Source organism: Lissotriton helveticus, chromosome 10, assembly GCF_964261635.1.
Source record: "Lissotriton helveticus chromosome 10, aLisHel1.1, whole genome shotgun sequence".
In the NCBI taxonomy this organism is placed as follows: Eukaryota; Metazoa; Chordata; class Amphibia; order Caudata; family Salamandridae; genus Lissotriton; species Lissotriton helveticus.
The window spans coordinates 1116583819-1116599761 of NC_136071.1; the positions used below are offsets into that span (position 1 = coordinate 1116583819).

Consider the following 15943-nt stretch of genomic DNA (forward strand, 5'->3'; position numbering starts at 1 on the left):
TTATACCTGTCGAATACGGCTGCTCTCCATTTTCCCATCAACCCAAAGTATGTGACTTATCCTCAAGTTGGTTGATTTCTCCTCCCTCATTCTATTCACAGCTTGGCCCTGATCAGGAACAAAATGTTCCTTGCTGTAGCCTCTGTTGCACTCGCTTTGATGTTATTATTATTATTATTATTATTATTGGACTGGCATTGTTCATCTTAACTAATCCAGGAATCCCATCCTCTATACTAATTTCTGTACTCTTGATAGAGCTCTGGTTGTCAGCTTTGCCCTAGATGTGGGCTGCTTCTATGTATGTCTGTTTGCATGTGTAGTTGCGTTACCCGAACATATCAATGAAGCTGTGTATGGGTTAACAGAGGGAAAACATTGAAATTGAAGTGTGACCTGGTGGGGAAACTTCATGTAACATACAGGGCCTGAGGCTGATCCATTTGAATACATGCTAATTGATATTATTCATTTGCTATATTTATAACACCAGGAAGAAACTCATGTACTGTCTTTAATGCCAGTGGTACACCCATTTCTGAAAGGAACTAGTCTTGGCCTGTGTGGTGGATGTAGAGCGCGATGGTCAGGGTGCTGGGCATGTTATTTATTCCTATTAAAAAGCATTGAGGAGTAAGTGATTAGCAATGCAGAAGCAGGCTCTACAGGAACAAGGGGTATATTTGTGTGTTTAGTTCATACAATAGGAAACTTTGTAAGCTTGCCTCCATATCCAGGAATGGCAGTGTAATGTAAATTTATGGGTCTCCCCTGCAGGATGTGAAGAAGGGCTCCAAAGTTTATCACATCTCAAAGATTTTCCTGGGCTTGGGTGGATGGGGGGCTCCCTGAAGGGTTGGTGGGCCCCTGAAAGGTTGGAGTCCCCCCAGGACCACAGGGGCTACAGAGTGCTGCTTTACATCACTGGACTTGAGATAGCTAGCTGTTTACAAGGATGCTTCATCATAGTTTTATCTTAAACTATCACAACATTGTGATGGTGTTTGATAACAAAATACTAAAATAAGACCTTATCCATGTTTTGCTGCCTCTGTGGTTAATCAAAATGTTAAATTGCTCTCTGTATCTTTTCAGTTTGCAGGGAGGCCACTGTGGCAGACATTGTATTTTTAGTTGATGGATCTTGGAGCATTGGAACTGAAAACTTTAAGAGGATGCAAGACTTCTTGTACACAATGATCAACGGGTTTGATGTAGAGCATGACAAGATCCGCATCGGTCTGATCCAGTACAGTGACACACCTCGCACTGAGTTCTTCTTGAAAACCTACGACCACAAGGAAGATATTCTGAAGTACATCCAGACCCTAAAATACAAAGGAGGGGGGACCAAAACTGGCCAGAGCCTCCAGTTCATGCTGGAGAACCACTTCACAGAAGAGGCCGGTGGACGTGCCAAGGATGGGGTCCCCCAGATTGCGGTGGTGATCACAGATGGGCAAGCTCAGGATAATATCCGTGAGCCTGCGGCAGAGGTGAAGAGCGCCGGCATCACGCTCTATGCTATTGGCATCAAGGATGCGGTCCTGTCAGAACTCCATGAGATAGCTAGCGATCCACCTGAGAAGCATGTCTATAATGTGGCCGACTTCAGTGCCCTGGAAGGCATTTCCCATAATATACTGCAGGTCATTTGTACCACTGTGGAAGAAGCAGTTCGACAGACCAGCCAGATCTCGCCAGGTAGGTCTATACATCCTTAATTGCCAATTTCCTGACTTCCTGTGATGTGTAACTGTCACAGTAAAGATTACTTCTAGAGCATGTTAGACAAGCATAATCTTCAAGTTACATCTTTTGGAATTGTTTTTTCTTTCATTCTTTCTTTCTTTCTTTCTTTCTTTCTTGCTTTCTTTCTTTCTTGCTTTCTTTCTTTCTTTCTTTCTTTCTTTCTTTCTTTCTTTCCCACTAGTAATGAGGTCTTAAGAACAGTGTCTTTTTGTGAGTGTGATGATATCAATAATAATTTCCAGGTGCGCACTGTTGATGGAAAAAAGCAACTATCAGGGGTAAGGTCATGTTTAGAAGTACATGCAAACAACAGGGTGGAACCATATTTAGAGGCCCATATAAACATCAATAGGGCTGTTAGCCATGAATGCTTTTCAGGGTAATATGCCTATCACCTGTATGGGACCATGTCAATCAAACCTCTTTACCAAAGGATAACGGAAAGAGAGAAGGACACACTGGTCCTTACGGGTTCATGACCCCTGGCATAAAGCCTCCTCGCTTTGCATGTGGTAAGCATCTATCTAGAGTACAAAACTCAAGAGTATTGCGCTCGTTGCCAGCATGGTTACAGGTACTAGTCGTAGAGGTGTATGATGGATTATTTTCAGTGTTATTCCTTTTTGGTAATTCTTCTCTCGATTGGCAACTTAGGATCTAGCTTGGAAGGGCCTTTAGGTAACAGAGATGCCATCTCCACTATCTCCACCACTATGAATGTGGTGCCCATGAACAGTTAGCCGGGAGCTCACCATGGTCTGTAGCTTGACCTTGTATCATGAGTGGTCAATGAAGCTTGATGACATCAGGGTGCCCTGGTACCTCTCCAACGGATGTATGACGTTACAACGCATACTTTTACCACGCCTACCATTACCACGCAATTTTTACAACGCAGAATCCATTACAACGAAGTACCATTACCACGCATGTATTTACAACGCATATACCTTTACAACGCATACAATTACAACGTAAGTATTGGTAAGTGTATAATATTTTTTTAAATTTAATTTAATTAAAATTAATATAATGTAATTTAATGTAATTTAATTTAATTAATTTAATTTAATTTAATTTAATTTAATTTAATTTAATTTAATTAATTTAATTTAATTTAATTTAATCAATTTAATTTAATTTAATTTAAATTTAATCATATTTAATTTTTACCCTGTACCCTTTTACCCAAAAACCCAAAACTGACCCTGAACCCTAAAAATACCCCTTTACCCAAAAACCCAAAACTGACCCTGAACCCTAAAAATACCCCTTTACCCAAAAACTCAAAACTGACCCTAAACCCTAAAAATACCCTTTTACCCAAAAACCCAAAACTAATCCTGAACCCTAAAAATACCGCTTTACCCAAAAACCCAAAACTGACCCTGAACCCTAAAAATACCCCTTTACCCAAAAACTGAAAACTGACCCTGAACCCTAAAAATACACCTTTACCTAAAAATTGAAAACTGACCCTGAACCCTAAAAATACCCCTTTACCCAAAAACTGAAAACTGACCTTGAACCCTAAAAATACCCCTTTACCCAAAAACCGAAAACTGACCCTGAACCCTAAAAATACCCCTTTACCCAAAAAACTGAAAACTGACCCTGAACCCTAAAAATACCCTTTTACCCAAAAACTGAAAACTGACCCTAAACCCTAAAAATACCCCTTTACCCAAAAACTGAAAACTGACCCTAAACCCTAAAAATACCCCTTTACCCAAAAACTGAAAACTGACCCTGAACCCTAAAAATACCCCTTTACCCAAAAACTGAAAACTGACCCTGAACCCTAAAAATACCCCTTTACCCAAAAAACTGAAAACTGACCCTGAACCCTAAAAATACCCTTTTACCCAAAAACTGAAACTGACCCTAAACCCTAAAAATACCCCTTTACCCAAAAACTGAAAACTGACCCTAAACCCTAAAAATACCCCTTTACCCAAAAACTGAAAACTGACCCTGAACCCATAAATACCCCTTTACCCAAAAACTGAAAACTGACCCTAAACCCTAAAAATACCCCTTTACCCAAAAACTGAAAACTGACCCTGAACCCTAAAAATACCCCTTTACCCAAAAACTGAAAACTGACCCTGAACCCTAAAAATACCCCTTTACCCAAAAAACTGAAAACTGACCCTGAACCCTAAAAATACCCTTTTACCCAAAAACCCAAATAATATTTTTAATAAAATAATATACTTACGTTGTAATGGTATGCGTTGTAAAAGTACCTGCGTTGTAAATACATGCGTGGTAATGGTATGCGTTGTAATGGATCCTGCGTTGTAAAAAATGCGTGGTAATGGTAGGTCGTTGTAAAAGTTGCGTTGTAAAGGTTGTATACCCTCTCCAACCAGACTACACAACAGGATAGAGGCTGAAGAAGGAGATGGTAGTCAGGTATGAAAATAGCAAATTGAAGGATATTGAGAGAACACATTAGAAGTTGTTGCCACTTTGTTTGTGTGTGTGTAAGAAATGGGGAGCAGTTCTCAAAAAAAGAGAGTTTCCCAGGGACCAGAAAGGACTGGGTTAACAATTTGTATTTAAAGAAAAGATTCCTTTCTGTGTATTTATTTCAAAGGGTGACCATGAGGCCTATCCATGTCAATTAGCTATTTTATTCATTTGCAATTGACGAAGGCAAGAAGTCAAAATTTAAGCTCCACACTAGGATAATTATACTTTTTACTCAAAGTTTATTTTCATAAAAACTCATATTTAAGAATTCATTTTTAAATACACATTCAATCTTACACTGTGGTGCTCTGGTACAGGTATATATCCGCTAACTAACAATTCCGTATTACGGTTTCTATCACAGAGTCGCCACTTTATGATATGCACTCAATATTCAAAATACACCAATACAGTAAATCGATAAAAACATTTTTTTCACATTAAAACAGTCCAAAAGTCGACGCGTTTCGGTGCGTTTGTTATGCTTGATGCACCTTCATCAGGACAAAGTAGATTAAAAGCAGGTATACTTCTTCTTTTTATAATTAAAAGAATAGTCGTCCTTTCAAGTAATTTCTATGGACGTTTTGTTCTTAGTTGGTCTGGTGGCACGTTCTTAATCAATTCACGGCCGTCAGAAATTTATATCATTCGTGTATGGCACATAATCAATGGTGCACTATTGATGGTGTCATCTCCCAGTGGCGTCTTTGAATTTGCGCTCCAGATTTGGATTTCGTGACAGTACCCAATCGTGTAGGGCTTGTTCTTATGTCAGGTTAACCGCTTTTACTAATTTCTTGGGAAATCCTGACATCTATTTAAGTTGTTGTCACTAGTCTTGTTCGCCTGGACATCAACGCTCTTCTCTTTACTTTCAGAGCCGTGGTTCTCTGGCGATATCTCCGTGTGGCTGTTCCAGTGCAGCCGCAGCCAGCCACACGGAGATATCGCCAGAGAACCACGGCTCTGAAAGTAAAGAGAAGAGCGTTGATGTCCAGGCGAACAAGACTAGTGACAACAACTTAAATAGATGTCAGGATTTCCCAAGAAATGAGTAAAAGCGGTTAACCTGACATAAGAACAAGCCCTACACGATTGGGTACTGTCACGAAATCCAAATCTGGAGCGCAAATTCAAAGACGCCACTAGGAGATGACACCATCAATAGTGCACCATTGATTATGTGCCATACACGAATGATATAAATTTCTGACGGCCGTGAATTGATTAAGAACGTGCCACCAGACCAACTAAGAACAAAACGTCCATAGAAATTACTTGAAAGGACGACTATTCTTTTAATTATAAAAAGAAGAAGTATACCTGCTTTTAATCTACTTTGTCCTGATGAAGGTGCATCAAGCATAACAAACGCACCGAAACGCGTCGACTTTTGGACTGTTTTAATGTGAAAAAAATGTTTTTATCGATTTACTGTATTGGTGTATTTTGAATATTGAGTGCATATCATAAAGTGGCGACTCTGTGATAGAAACCGTAATACGGAATTGTTAGTTAGCGGATATATACCTGTACCAGAGCACCACAGTGTAAGATTGAATGTGTATTTAAAAATGAATTCTTAAATATGAGTTTTTATGAAAATAAACTTTGAGTAAAAAGTATAATTATCCTAGTGTGGAGCTTAAATTTTGACTTCTTGCCTTCGTCAATTGCAAATGAATAAAATAGCTAATTGACATGGATAGGCCTCATGGTCACCCTTTGAAATAAATACACAGAAAGGAATCTTTTCTTTGAATACAGAAATGGGGAGCAGAACAGGGCAAGGGATTATGCAACTAAGGTCGGGAGAGAGGGAAGGTGTTTAAGAGAGAGGTAGACTCTTGTCATTGATGGTCTGGTAACCCTGGGATTATAACTGGGGTGTTTAGACTGTATATCGGTAACAACATTATCATGGTACAAAATATTGTGTCTAGAATATCGAGGACAATAATATTGTGAACGTAAGTTTCTATTGGTGATGTGATGTGATGTGAAAGGCATTTATAAAGCGCAACATACACTATACAGTTTCTTGGCGCTAGAACAGAAGGACAGTAGGCAGATACCTGGACAGGGCGGGGAGTGCATAGCCGTAACAGGGACAAAAGGAAAAGAAGGGAGCGGGGGAGAGGAAGACAGTTTAATTGTAAGCAATGCGGAACAGGTAGGTTTTAAGGAGGGATCTGAAGTGGGTATAGGGCGAAGCCAGCCTTATGTCCAATGGGAGGGCGTTCCAAAAAGAAGGAGCGAGGAATGAGGTAAGCAAAGTTTTACTATAAACAACTCCACATATATGTACCTTGATAATATGTATATATTTTCAAGGTGCATAGATGCGGAATTAGGAATACTAAATCTATACTTGCTATTTTTGTTTTGATATTCTGTCAGTGATCCTACACAGGTGTGAGTGTGGCTTAGAGAAGGGGTTAGCGAAGAGTTTTTACTGTTATGATTGAAGCCCTTGCGTTGAATTACTCATGGTAACTGACAATGTAACCCAAAAAGAGTCTATGAATGCGACGGTGAATTGAAGACATAATATGGTGCTTAACACTGCTGGTGAAGTGGTGCCTGCTTCTGGGCACTTTGGCAGATTAGAGAAGCATAGGTGGTTAGAGTGGCTTTCCTTGAGATCATCTACTTTGACCAGGGGCCGTATTAGAGAAAGTGCCCAAAGGGTGCAGGGGATGTTTGCGCCTACTTTGCGTGCCCCTGGGCACTTTGGGATTACAAAAGGGGACGCACAAGCGTCTGAGGCCCCTTCTGTAATACCGGTGTTGCTGATGCATATAAAGTACCAGTGCTATCTGCAGGGGATATTCCCTCATTTGCATGGGGGCGTGTAGGAAAATTGAAATTGAAATTCTGGTCTCCTCGCTTCACTGCCAATAACGTAGGCACTAGTTTACACAAGATACACAAACCGTACATTGTGCATGTGAAAGATGCATAAAGCCAGAGGTCTAGATCCCCTTGAGTTTGCAAGGGAGATGATTATTTCTTCAAGGTTGTGACTGGTAGTTTCCATCAGCAAAGTCCCAGCCCATACTCAGGTCCTAATGTCATGCCAGGCAGGTCACACATCTTGTTGTGCAATGTTTCTTCTGGTCATAAAGTGTTCACCAGATGTTATTTGTCTCCTGAAGCCTGCCGGAGAGCCACCGTTGCAGACATTGTGTTCGTGGTGGACAGCTCAACCAGCATTAGCCAAGAAAACTTCCTGAGAGTAAAGAGTTTCCTGTCTACGTTGGTCTCCAGCCTTGACGTTAGCAGCGAGAGAATCCGCATTGGTCTGGCCCAGTACAGCGATGACACCTTCCAGGAGTTTCTGCTGAACAAATACACCTCAAAGGCTGAGATATTAGAACAAATACAGAATTTGCCTTACAGAACTGGTGGATCAAACACTGGGAAAGCTTTGGACTTCATTGGCAAAAACTACTTTACGGCGAGTGCAGGCAGCCGAGCTGAGAAAAACGTACCACAGGTGACTGTTTTGATCACAGACGGGGAGTCTACTGATGACATCAAAGAGCCTGCTAGAGCCTTGAAGGCCAGAGGGATTTCAATCTACCTGATTGGGATTGGCATCAAAAATTCTGCGGCACTTCATGAGGCGGTAAGCAAGCCAACTGAGAAATTCCAGTTTGACATCGCCAGCTTTGATCTCCTCGAGAGCTTCATCGGTACCTTCCTGCAAAACATCTGCTTCTCCGTCGAGGCCCAGATTCAAGGTAAGGTACAATTTAATCATCATAACTAATCATTTAATGCAATGTTCTTTGGGGGTATTTTGTACCCAAGCGCTAATGATAAATGGGTCGTGAGCATGATTTGTACCCTCTTTGCACTAGCACCAAACAGGAAGTGAACTAGACTATGCTCACTCCTGTGGGTGCAAGTGCATTTATCACCAGGTCCAACCTCATGGCACTTGCCCATGTGAGCAAGTCCATCAGTGCTGATAATGCACCCAGTATGGACAGACATACCATGACCACAGGTTCTTGCCCATTGTTGTGCTCAGGCAATAATTACGAGCATAAGATGCCCGAAAACCATTTCAAGTGGAATTTGTGCTGGGATGTTTTACCACCTGTTATTACATTGACGATTTAAATGGCCCTGCTGCCATTCACTCCTGATCTTCATTGCAAAAAGCAGATGCAAGTTGTTGTAAAAGAAATGATGCCTTGTGTGCATCTTTGCAATGAAAAATCCTAAGGTTTTAATTTAAGTCTAGAATATAAGGTAAATGTTGTCTGGTCGCTCCTTCTTCTTCAAATGTTAGTTTCTTCTTCTTCATTTACAGCATTCAAATCTAGTGCTCTAGACCTTGAACTCTGATTGGCTATACTTTTTGGATTGCCTTATCACAGCTGGCCAATCCAGAAGCATCCTTCGGCCCATAGTCATGTCCCATTGCAGCTTAAGGATGATGAACAATGACAGCTGTGATTGGCTCAGTCCTGAACCAGTAAACAATTACATACAACTGATGCTTCTATTAGAGTTGATAGGCTAATTACTATTGAGGGTAACCAATACGTTTTAAGCAGGTGATTATCTTGGAATCATGTCAAGTGTTAAGTATTTCCACTGGGCTTGATCACCACATCTTAATCATGTTTCTGCCATGCTTTCCTTGTTGCTCCTTTGAAATATCAGTACATTCCAAAGTGGTTTCTCCTTTGTTTCAACTTTGGTTTCCATCCCTTCCGGTTGCCTTGTGTGGTATCCTAGTTCAAGGCATACAGCACATGCAACCGGTAATAAATAGCATTACTGCTTGTTCTGGAACACTTTGAGTTTGCTATGTTGAATGTGTGCATTTAAATGCTGAGTGTTATTGAGCATTCAGAAAGGAGCTGCCATTACTGCTGGATGAGGCTTGTATTATTCTAATAATCTTCTATTTGGTGATGAACTTGAGTTCAAAGAGTGACTTTTACACCTTGCATCTGAGTTAACTCTCCCAAGTTTCCTATTGAGATGGCTTAATTTAGTTTTAAGCTCTCACTACCTCTCTGAAGGTGCCATAGATTTAGAAAGAATACATTACTCCACTGTTGCCAACCCACCAAAGGCCCTAGTGGCTTCTAGCGGTCATTCTGGGAATTTCCATCGCAGAGCCGGGTGTTCAAACCAGCTTCGGTTCATAGAAGTCGAGGATTTGCTATGGCGTTGGACATTGTCACATAGCCCCCTCTCCCCCTCATTCTCCTCATCTCTACATTTCTGAACCTGGAAAATTGGAGTCCGTGTATTGGCTCCATAATGGCAAATTTTGTAATTAATCCATTGCGGTGACCATATGACCAGCATGTGCTGGAGGTAGTAATATACCAGACATCCCTTCATTTATGACTGGAGAAAGAAGGTAGAACGCTAGGTAAGGATGCAATTGGACAATGCCACATCCTGGACAACCATGATCTACTAGGTGCAAAATGGATTGTGAACCCAGTGGATACTCCATAGTTTGAGCTATAGAGGTACACGTGATTATGTCCCTGAGAGTGGCCCCTTTTCATGTTTCTCTCGTTTTAGGTGAGGAAGATACACAAATCAATCACAGATCAGGCCTCCATCAGCAACCTCAGTTAAAGCCATGGAAACAATACAGATTCAATTGGAGAGGCCAAAGGAGAAAGTACATTTTTCCATGATTGAATACCTCTTGTTCACAAGAAAAGAAAAGGGTTAGGGTGAACTTCAAAGCTCAACAAATGAACAAACCAGTTTCTAGATTCACACACACACATGCTGGTGTTGCATATTATATTCGGACAGTCAAGGGCGACTTTTTATAAAGACCTGGATCCCAATATCAAAGCATCAATGCCACAAGAACACACCCTGACAATCATATGCTCTCATCATTTCAGCTCCAGTCCATACCTTCAGGTTCCAGTTTGGACTGGTGTGTGATTCTTGTTACTTGTATAATGTGTGCTTCCATAAACCCATAGCATTAAGATTGTAGGTTGTAAGATCTAAAGAAAACAAATCCTGTTCTAGTAACACTTGCAAAAGTCGATTTTTAGTTTTTTTTGGCAGAATCATATGTGCAGAAACAAAATAAAAACCCTGCCCACAGGACCGACCTACTTGTGTTTGCCTCTACTCCAGTCAGGCTGGGAGCTTCACTATGGCATGACTGACACTACCCTTTGTTTACGTTGATCTGGAAAGCCTTGTCGGTGTCCACTGGCCCCACCTCCCCTTCCCCATCCTTTTTGGGTTCTAGCCCCCTGAAACAAGGACCTTAATGAGTGCTCCCAATGGCTGACAACATTTATTTCTATCTGGACAAAAATATACTGCTGTATGGTTCTGACCTCCCACACCCAGTCTGAATATAGACCTTGTACTAAGGACATTTGCATGCAGAGATCTAACGTTCTTGGAAAGTGCAAAGTTTATGGATAGAAATGTTTTAATGGCTAGAGTGGGGACCAAACCCAGATTCCTACATCTGAAGCTGTGAATGAAATGTTCCCTTCATATGTTGTGTAGGCGGGTGGCTTGCACTTTCTTTAGAAATGTGCCTGGTATCTTAAAAGTTAATCAGGGTACATTTTGGAATTTTTCAGAAACAGGTGTATGTGGCAAGATTTTAGGAAGTTAGTGAAGGTGCCTGTTAGAATAGAGTATGTCAGTAAGTGTACCTAACATGAGAATGATTTGATGAGGGAGCAAGGGGTTGGAAGGAATGGCACCTGGCAATGTAGTTTAAGTCTGAGTGTCAAGGGAAAAGACAATCAGGCACATGCATCAAAGCTATTTGCTATCACAAATGGTGCGAATCTCAAAAATCGTCCGCTTGCGATCGCAAACGTAGCTTTTGTGATGCCTGAAACAACTTGCCACTCACACTTTAAAAAATCGCAATTATTTGAGAGTTTTCAAATTGCGAATGCATTTAAGGAATTGCAATTTGTGATTCCTTAAATGCAATGCAAGAACCACTTGAGAATAGCGATTTCACTTATAGGGGTCGCAAATTACCATGAAGTTGAACTTCATGGTAATTTGTGAAAGCTTTGAAAAATGCACTTTTATGCATTTTTCAAAGTTTCAGGTTGCGCACACACATGCCCCTAGGGCATGTGTGTGCGCAACATATGTGCACAGATGAATTTCAGGGGTGCAACAGGGTGTCCTTTTGACACACTTGCACCCTGAAATTGCATGCGCAATTTACGAGGACCTATTGGTACACGCAAATTGCGCATGCAATTTCCCATTCATTCCTATGGACCTGTAGGCCCATAAGAATGAATGGGAAGCCATTCCTTATTTGCGACTCGCAATTTGCGAGTTGCAAATAAGGAATGTGTAGGAAACGCTATTTTTATAGCGATTCCTACATGCATAGGATTTTGCGAGTCCTTAATTGCGATTCCTTAATTATCGCAATTAAGGACTCGCAAAATCCTACCTTGATGCATGTGCCTGAATGAGACTTATGCTGGGTCTGAGAGGGTTGTTTTTCATGGCTTAGTGATTGATATCAGATGTTTCTCGTAATTTATCAGTTGAGTAGGGGAATGATTTGCACAGTGCCTTGCTCCCTTTTTAACTTTGGGATTTGGTGCTGATGTCGAGCTTGGATTTGGCTATCTTAATGTTGTAAAGTCTTGAGGGTAGGAGATATGTCTTGCCCCAGTGTTTTTCAAGTTTCCAGATGGATGTTTTTGTTTCCAATCAGCACTTGATTATACAGAGGAGAAGATGGTTCGGAGGGCTTGGGTTTAGACTGGTTCATGTAGGCTTCCTATGGGGTAGAGAAATGTATTTAGCAGGTTATTTTTTCTGGCTGTGTAAAGTTTCTGGGAGTACCATGAAAGAATATTGTAGCATGACAAAGGTGTTTTACATACGTTTTCTGACGGACGTGTTGTAGCATTGTAGTGATTGGGAAAGCGTGATGGGCAGTCTAGTCTAGAAGTCTAAGTCAGGTTGCTGCAGAGAACGTCATTGGAGAGCATTGGTGTGCCTACAGAAAAATGATGATGAAATTAACGAATGCTTATTTCATAACATTAGTGATGCCTTGCAGGTGGATGTCCCTAAGGTACTGTTGTTGTGTGTGGGTGTTGCTATTGGGAATGGTCATTTTGCTTGGAAGATTTTTGTTTTGCCAAATGGCCCTATTTGTTAAAATTATTTATTTATATGTTTTAAACTAAAACCATTGCAGAAATGGCTGTGTCTCCAGACATAAAACAATCAATAAAGTGGAATCAATTAGGTGCTGCATAAGAACAATTCAATCATACTGCAATTCATGCATGGCATATGTTGTAAGTGCAAAGACTAGCAGTAGCACATTTCAGCAGTGGCAACTCCATAGACTCACTAAAATGGAACATATGAGTTCGGGAAGTTGGGATGGCAGGGAACATCCTTTTCAACGCAACTTTTACCACGCAGTGCCTTTACGACGCAACTATTACAACGCATGTCATTACAACGCATAGCGCTGGGGGGCGCTCTAAGATAGGGAATAGATTTAATTTACTATCCAACACCTTCCCTACTGTCCACGGGGACAGGTGTTGGAATAGTAAATTAAACTATTCACTATCCAGCAACCCTTAACGCTATGCGTTGTAACAGCATGCGTTGTAAAAACTGCGATGTAAAGGCATGCGTGGTAAAACCATGCGTTGTGATGTCATACATCCGTCCAGGGCTTGCATTAACCGATAATCCAGCAGTGGACCCCCGGTGGTCCTGGGCCTGCTAGTTAGAGGTAGCATGGAGTAGTATATTTCCAATTGCTCCTGACAATGTGCCATATCTAACAACCAATCCCGCATGGTGGTCGCTCGTTCCCGGGCCCACGCGCAGGACACCCCGTATTTAGCAAGAACCAATGCTAAGCCAAGAAACCTTTCGTTATCGCCTGGCATCTCAGTTGGGCGATATAGACCCGACAGCCCTGGTGATGGGTGTAGATACACGTGTAAAATATCAGAGAATGTGGAGAAGACAGCAATTCAGTATGCCAAAATAGGGGGAAAAGCCAGGCTAAGTGCATGAAATTGCCCCGTGACATCAGTTTAGATGGACTGTAATATATCTGGTGAAGAAAACGAAAAAGCATAAGGCAAAGCTTGCCTTTGGTGGGAAAGGGAATGTGTCATACCACAGGAGCCCACCCACTCCTTGCCCAGATAGATTTACACAAAGCTGCCACCCATCCAACCCTGATCTGTTGAATAGGTGTGAGTGTTTGATTGGTTCAGATGCTCCGTCCATCACCACCCCCTTTTGTACCGCTTTGTTTGCCAGAAGTTGGCAGGGTATGCTCAGACGTGAGTCCTTTGCTCACTTTGCCACTTGATTAAAGCAAGCCTGGCTGAAGACGGCTGAAATGCCAGAAACCGGTCCTAGGAAGCTTGTTTCCGGTCCAGGGAAGGCATGGCTTGGCAGTTCGGGCTGGACTGTTCCCATGAGGCACAGGGTCAGACTGATTTGCATATGGACATGTCTGAACTGGGGTGGCAGAGTGGGCTAAAGAACGGTGATGGATTAAACCCAGATCTGTTGACTGGGTGTGAGTGTTCAATTGGCTCAGATGCTCCGTCCATCACCACCCCCTTTTGTCCCATCCAACCCTGGCATGTAGCGAACGCAATGGCATCTCACATTGCACAGAAGCATAATGATGAGATAGAAGGTGCAGTGAGGAGGAGTGTGAGGGCAGATCTACAAAGAAGTGCCGCAGCGCGGCACCGCAAGCCCTTTGACTGCGCCACGCTGCGGCACTTCCGAAGCACAGGGGTGCGACTTGTTTACAAGAATATGTGGCATTCCTGTGCACTCCCCTGCACTGGAGCACAAATTGCTGCCAAGCTCCGGCGCAGGCACCCTTGCACCATGGTGTAAGGATGCCTGCGCCATGGGGAGATTGTTTTTGTGCAGGAAGGGGTACTTTCCTGCACAAAAACAATCACTACAGGCATTTTCGTCTTTCAATACATGTTGTAGAATGCAGCACGCATTGAAAGAGGAAAAATGACGAGGAGAAATGAAAACATTTCTCCTCGTTGTGCCTCGCTACGCCGCCTCTAGGGTGGCGTAGTATTCAGACGCATCTCCAGATTTACCTTGGGAACCGTCACAGCAACACCCATGGATCGCCCCTTCAATGCAAAGTGCTGCGTGTGAAGGGGCCGTATTTACAAGGAGAGAAAAAGTCACGCAGGGTGGCTTTTCCACTCCTTGTAAATATGGAAGATCCCCCAGCGCCACCAGTACGTCACGAAAAGTGACATACTGGTGGCACAGGGGTCTTGTAAATCTTCCCCAGAGTGTTACATTCAGACGGTGCCGCTGGGATCTCTGGATAATAATCCTTGATTGAATGCAAAAGAAAGTGAACAGATCGAGCAAGTCTAGTAGAGTTAGGTTTTCCCAGCAGAGTTTAGGTCGCCCCCCTGCCCAGATATAGCACACCAAAAGGGTGCTCAGGGTAAGAAAAAACGACGTGGTGGAAGAATAAATATATCCATAAAAAGATAGAGTAGCCGCAGAAGATTTGTCATCAATGAAAGAGGCAATTTATTCCATCCATGGATTTGATCTTCAAACGCCGATATCACTACTCCATAATTCTCAAGCACGACTACCGGCTTGCTGGCACTAATTTGAATCCTCAGGTATTTAAGGGAGTCAGTCACCCAGCGCAATGACAGCGAGAGCAGGCGAATAATAATAGCCAGAGTAAGGGGGAAGATAGAAGACTTGGTCCTATTAATTGCTATACCAGACACTTCCCAGAACAGTGATAATATGTGTATAACTGAGTCCAGATTCACTCCTGGGCTATTCAAAAAGAGGTCAAATGTGTCCACATAAAATCTGGACAAATACATTACGAGAAAGCCAGGCCCCTATAGCCATGAAGTTGACGAATGGGCATGGCCAGCGGCTCAGTCACCAGAGCATAAAGCAAGGGCGGCAGAGAGCAACCTTGATGAGTGCCTCTGCCAATAGGGATGAGGTCCAACAGCAAAACATTGATTGACCATGGATAAAAAAGGCCACTCAAGGAGTGTCAAAAGCTTTAGTGGCGTCAAAGAAGACAGACACTTCTTCTCTTGTCTGGCCTCAGCTGGTGCAGAGTCCGAAAAGCATCCTGAGGGGTTGTACGGCATTACAACGCGGGCTTTACCCCGCATGCCATTACAACGCAGTTTTTACAACGCAAGTCGTTACAACGACTTGCGTTGAGGGGCGCTGGATAGTGGAATAGTTTAATTTTCTATTCCAACTCCAGCCTAGTTGAGAGTAGGGAAGGTGTTGGATCGAAAATTAAACTATTCCCTATCCTACAGCTACCTCCAGCGCAAGTCGTTGTAACGACTTGCGTTGTAATAGCAGCGTTGTAATAGCAGTGCGGGGTAATGCCTGCGTTGTTATGGATGTTTCCCAGATCAGCCTGTTAGCCAACACTTCAGCAAGTGTTTGGGTGTCAGTATTGATTAATAAGTGGGGGCTGTAGTAATCCGGATGATCCTGAGGTTTGTGTGGTTTTATAAGCGTTATTAGAATGCTTTCTCGTAAGTAAGGATGCAAAGCGCTAATTCATAACATCTCAAGCTCCTCCAGCTAAAAGGGAGCCAAGGTACACACACACCACTGTCAAATAAGTCCTCCCATCCAAAGACCGGTAAGGAGAAAG

General features: G+C 42.4%; 1 protein-coding gene across 1 annotated transcript in view; it reads left to right on the forward strand.

Moving 5' to 3' along the window:
- Positions 1 to 15943, forward strand: part of LOC144784828 (collagen alpha-4(VI) chain-like) — a 509156-nt gene that overhangs the window by 252244 nt on the left and 240969 nt on the right. Inside the window, exons 4-5 of the mRNA XM_078663887.1 lie at positions 1096 to 1704; positions 7392 to 7979. Coding sequence (XP_078520013.1) covers positions 1096 to 1704; positions 7392 to 7979 — 1197 coding nt within the window. The remainder of the gene's footprint in view (positions 1 to 1095; positions 1705 to 7391; positions 7980 to 15943) is intronic.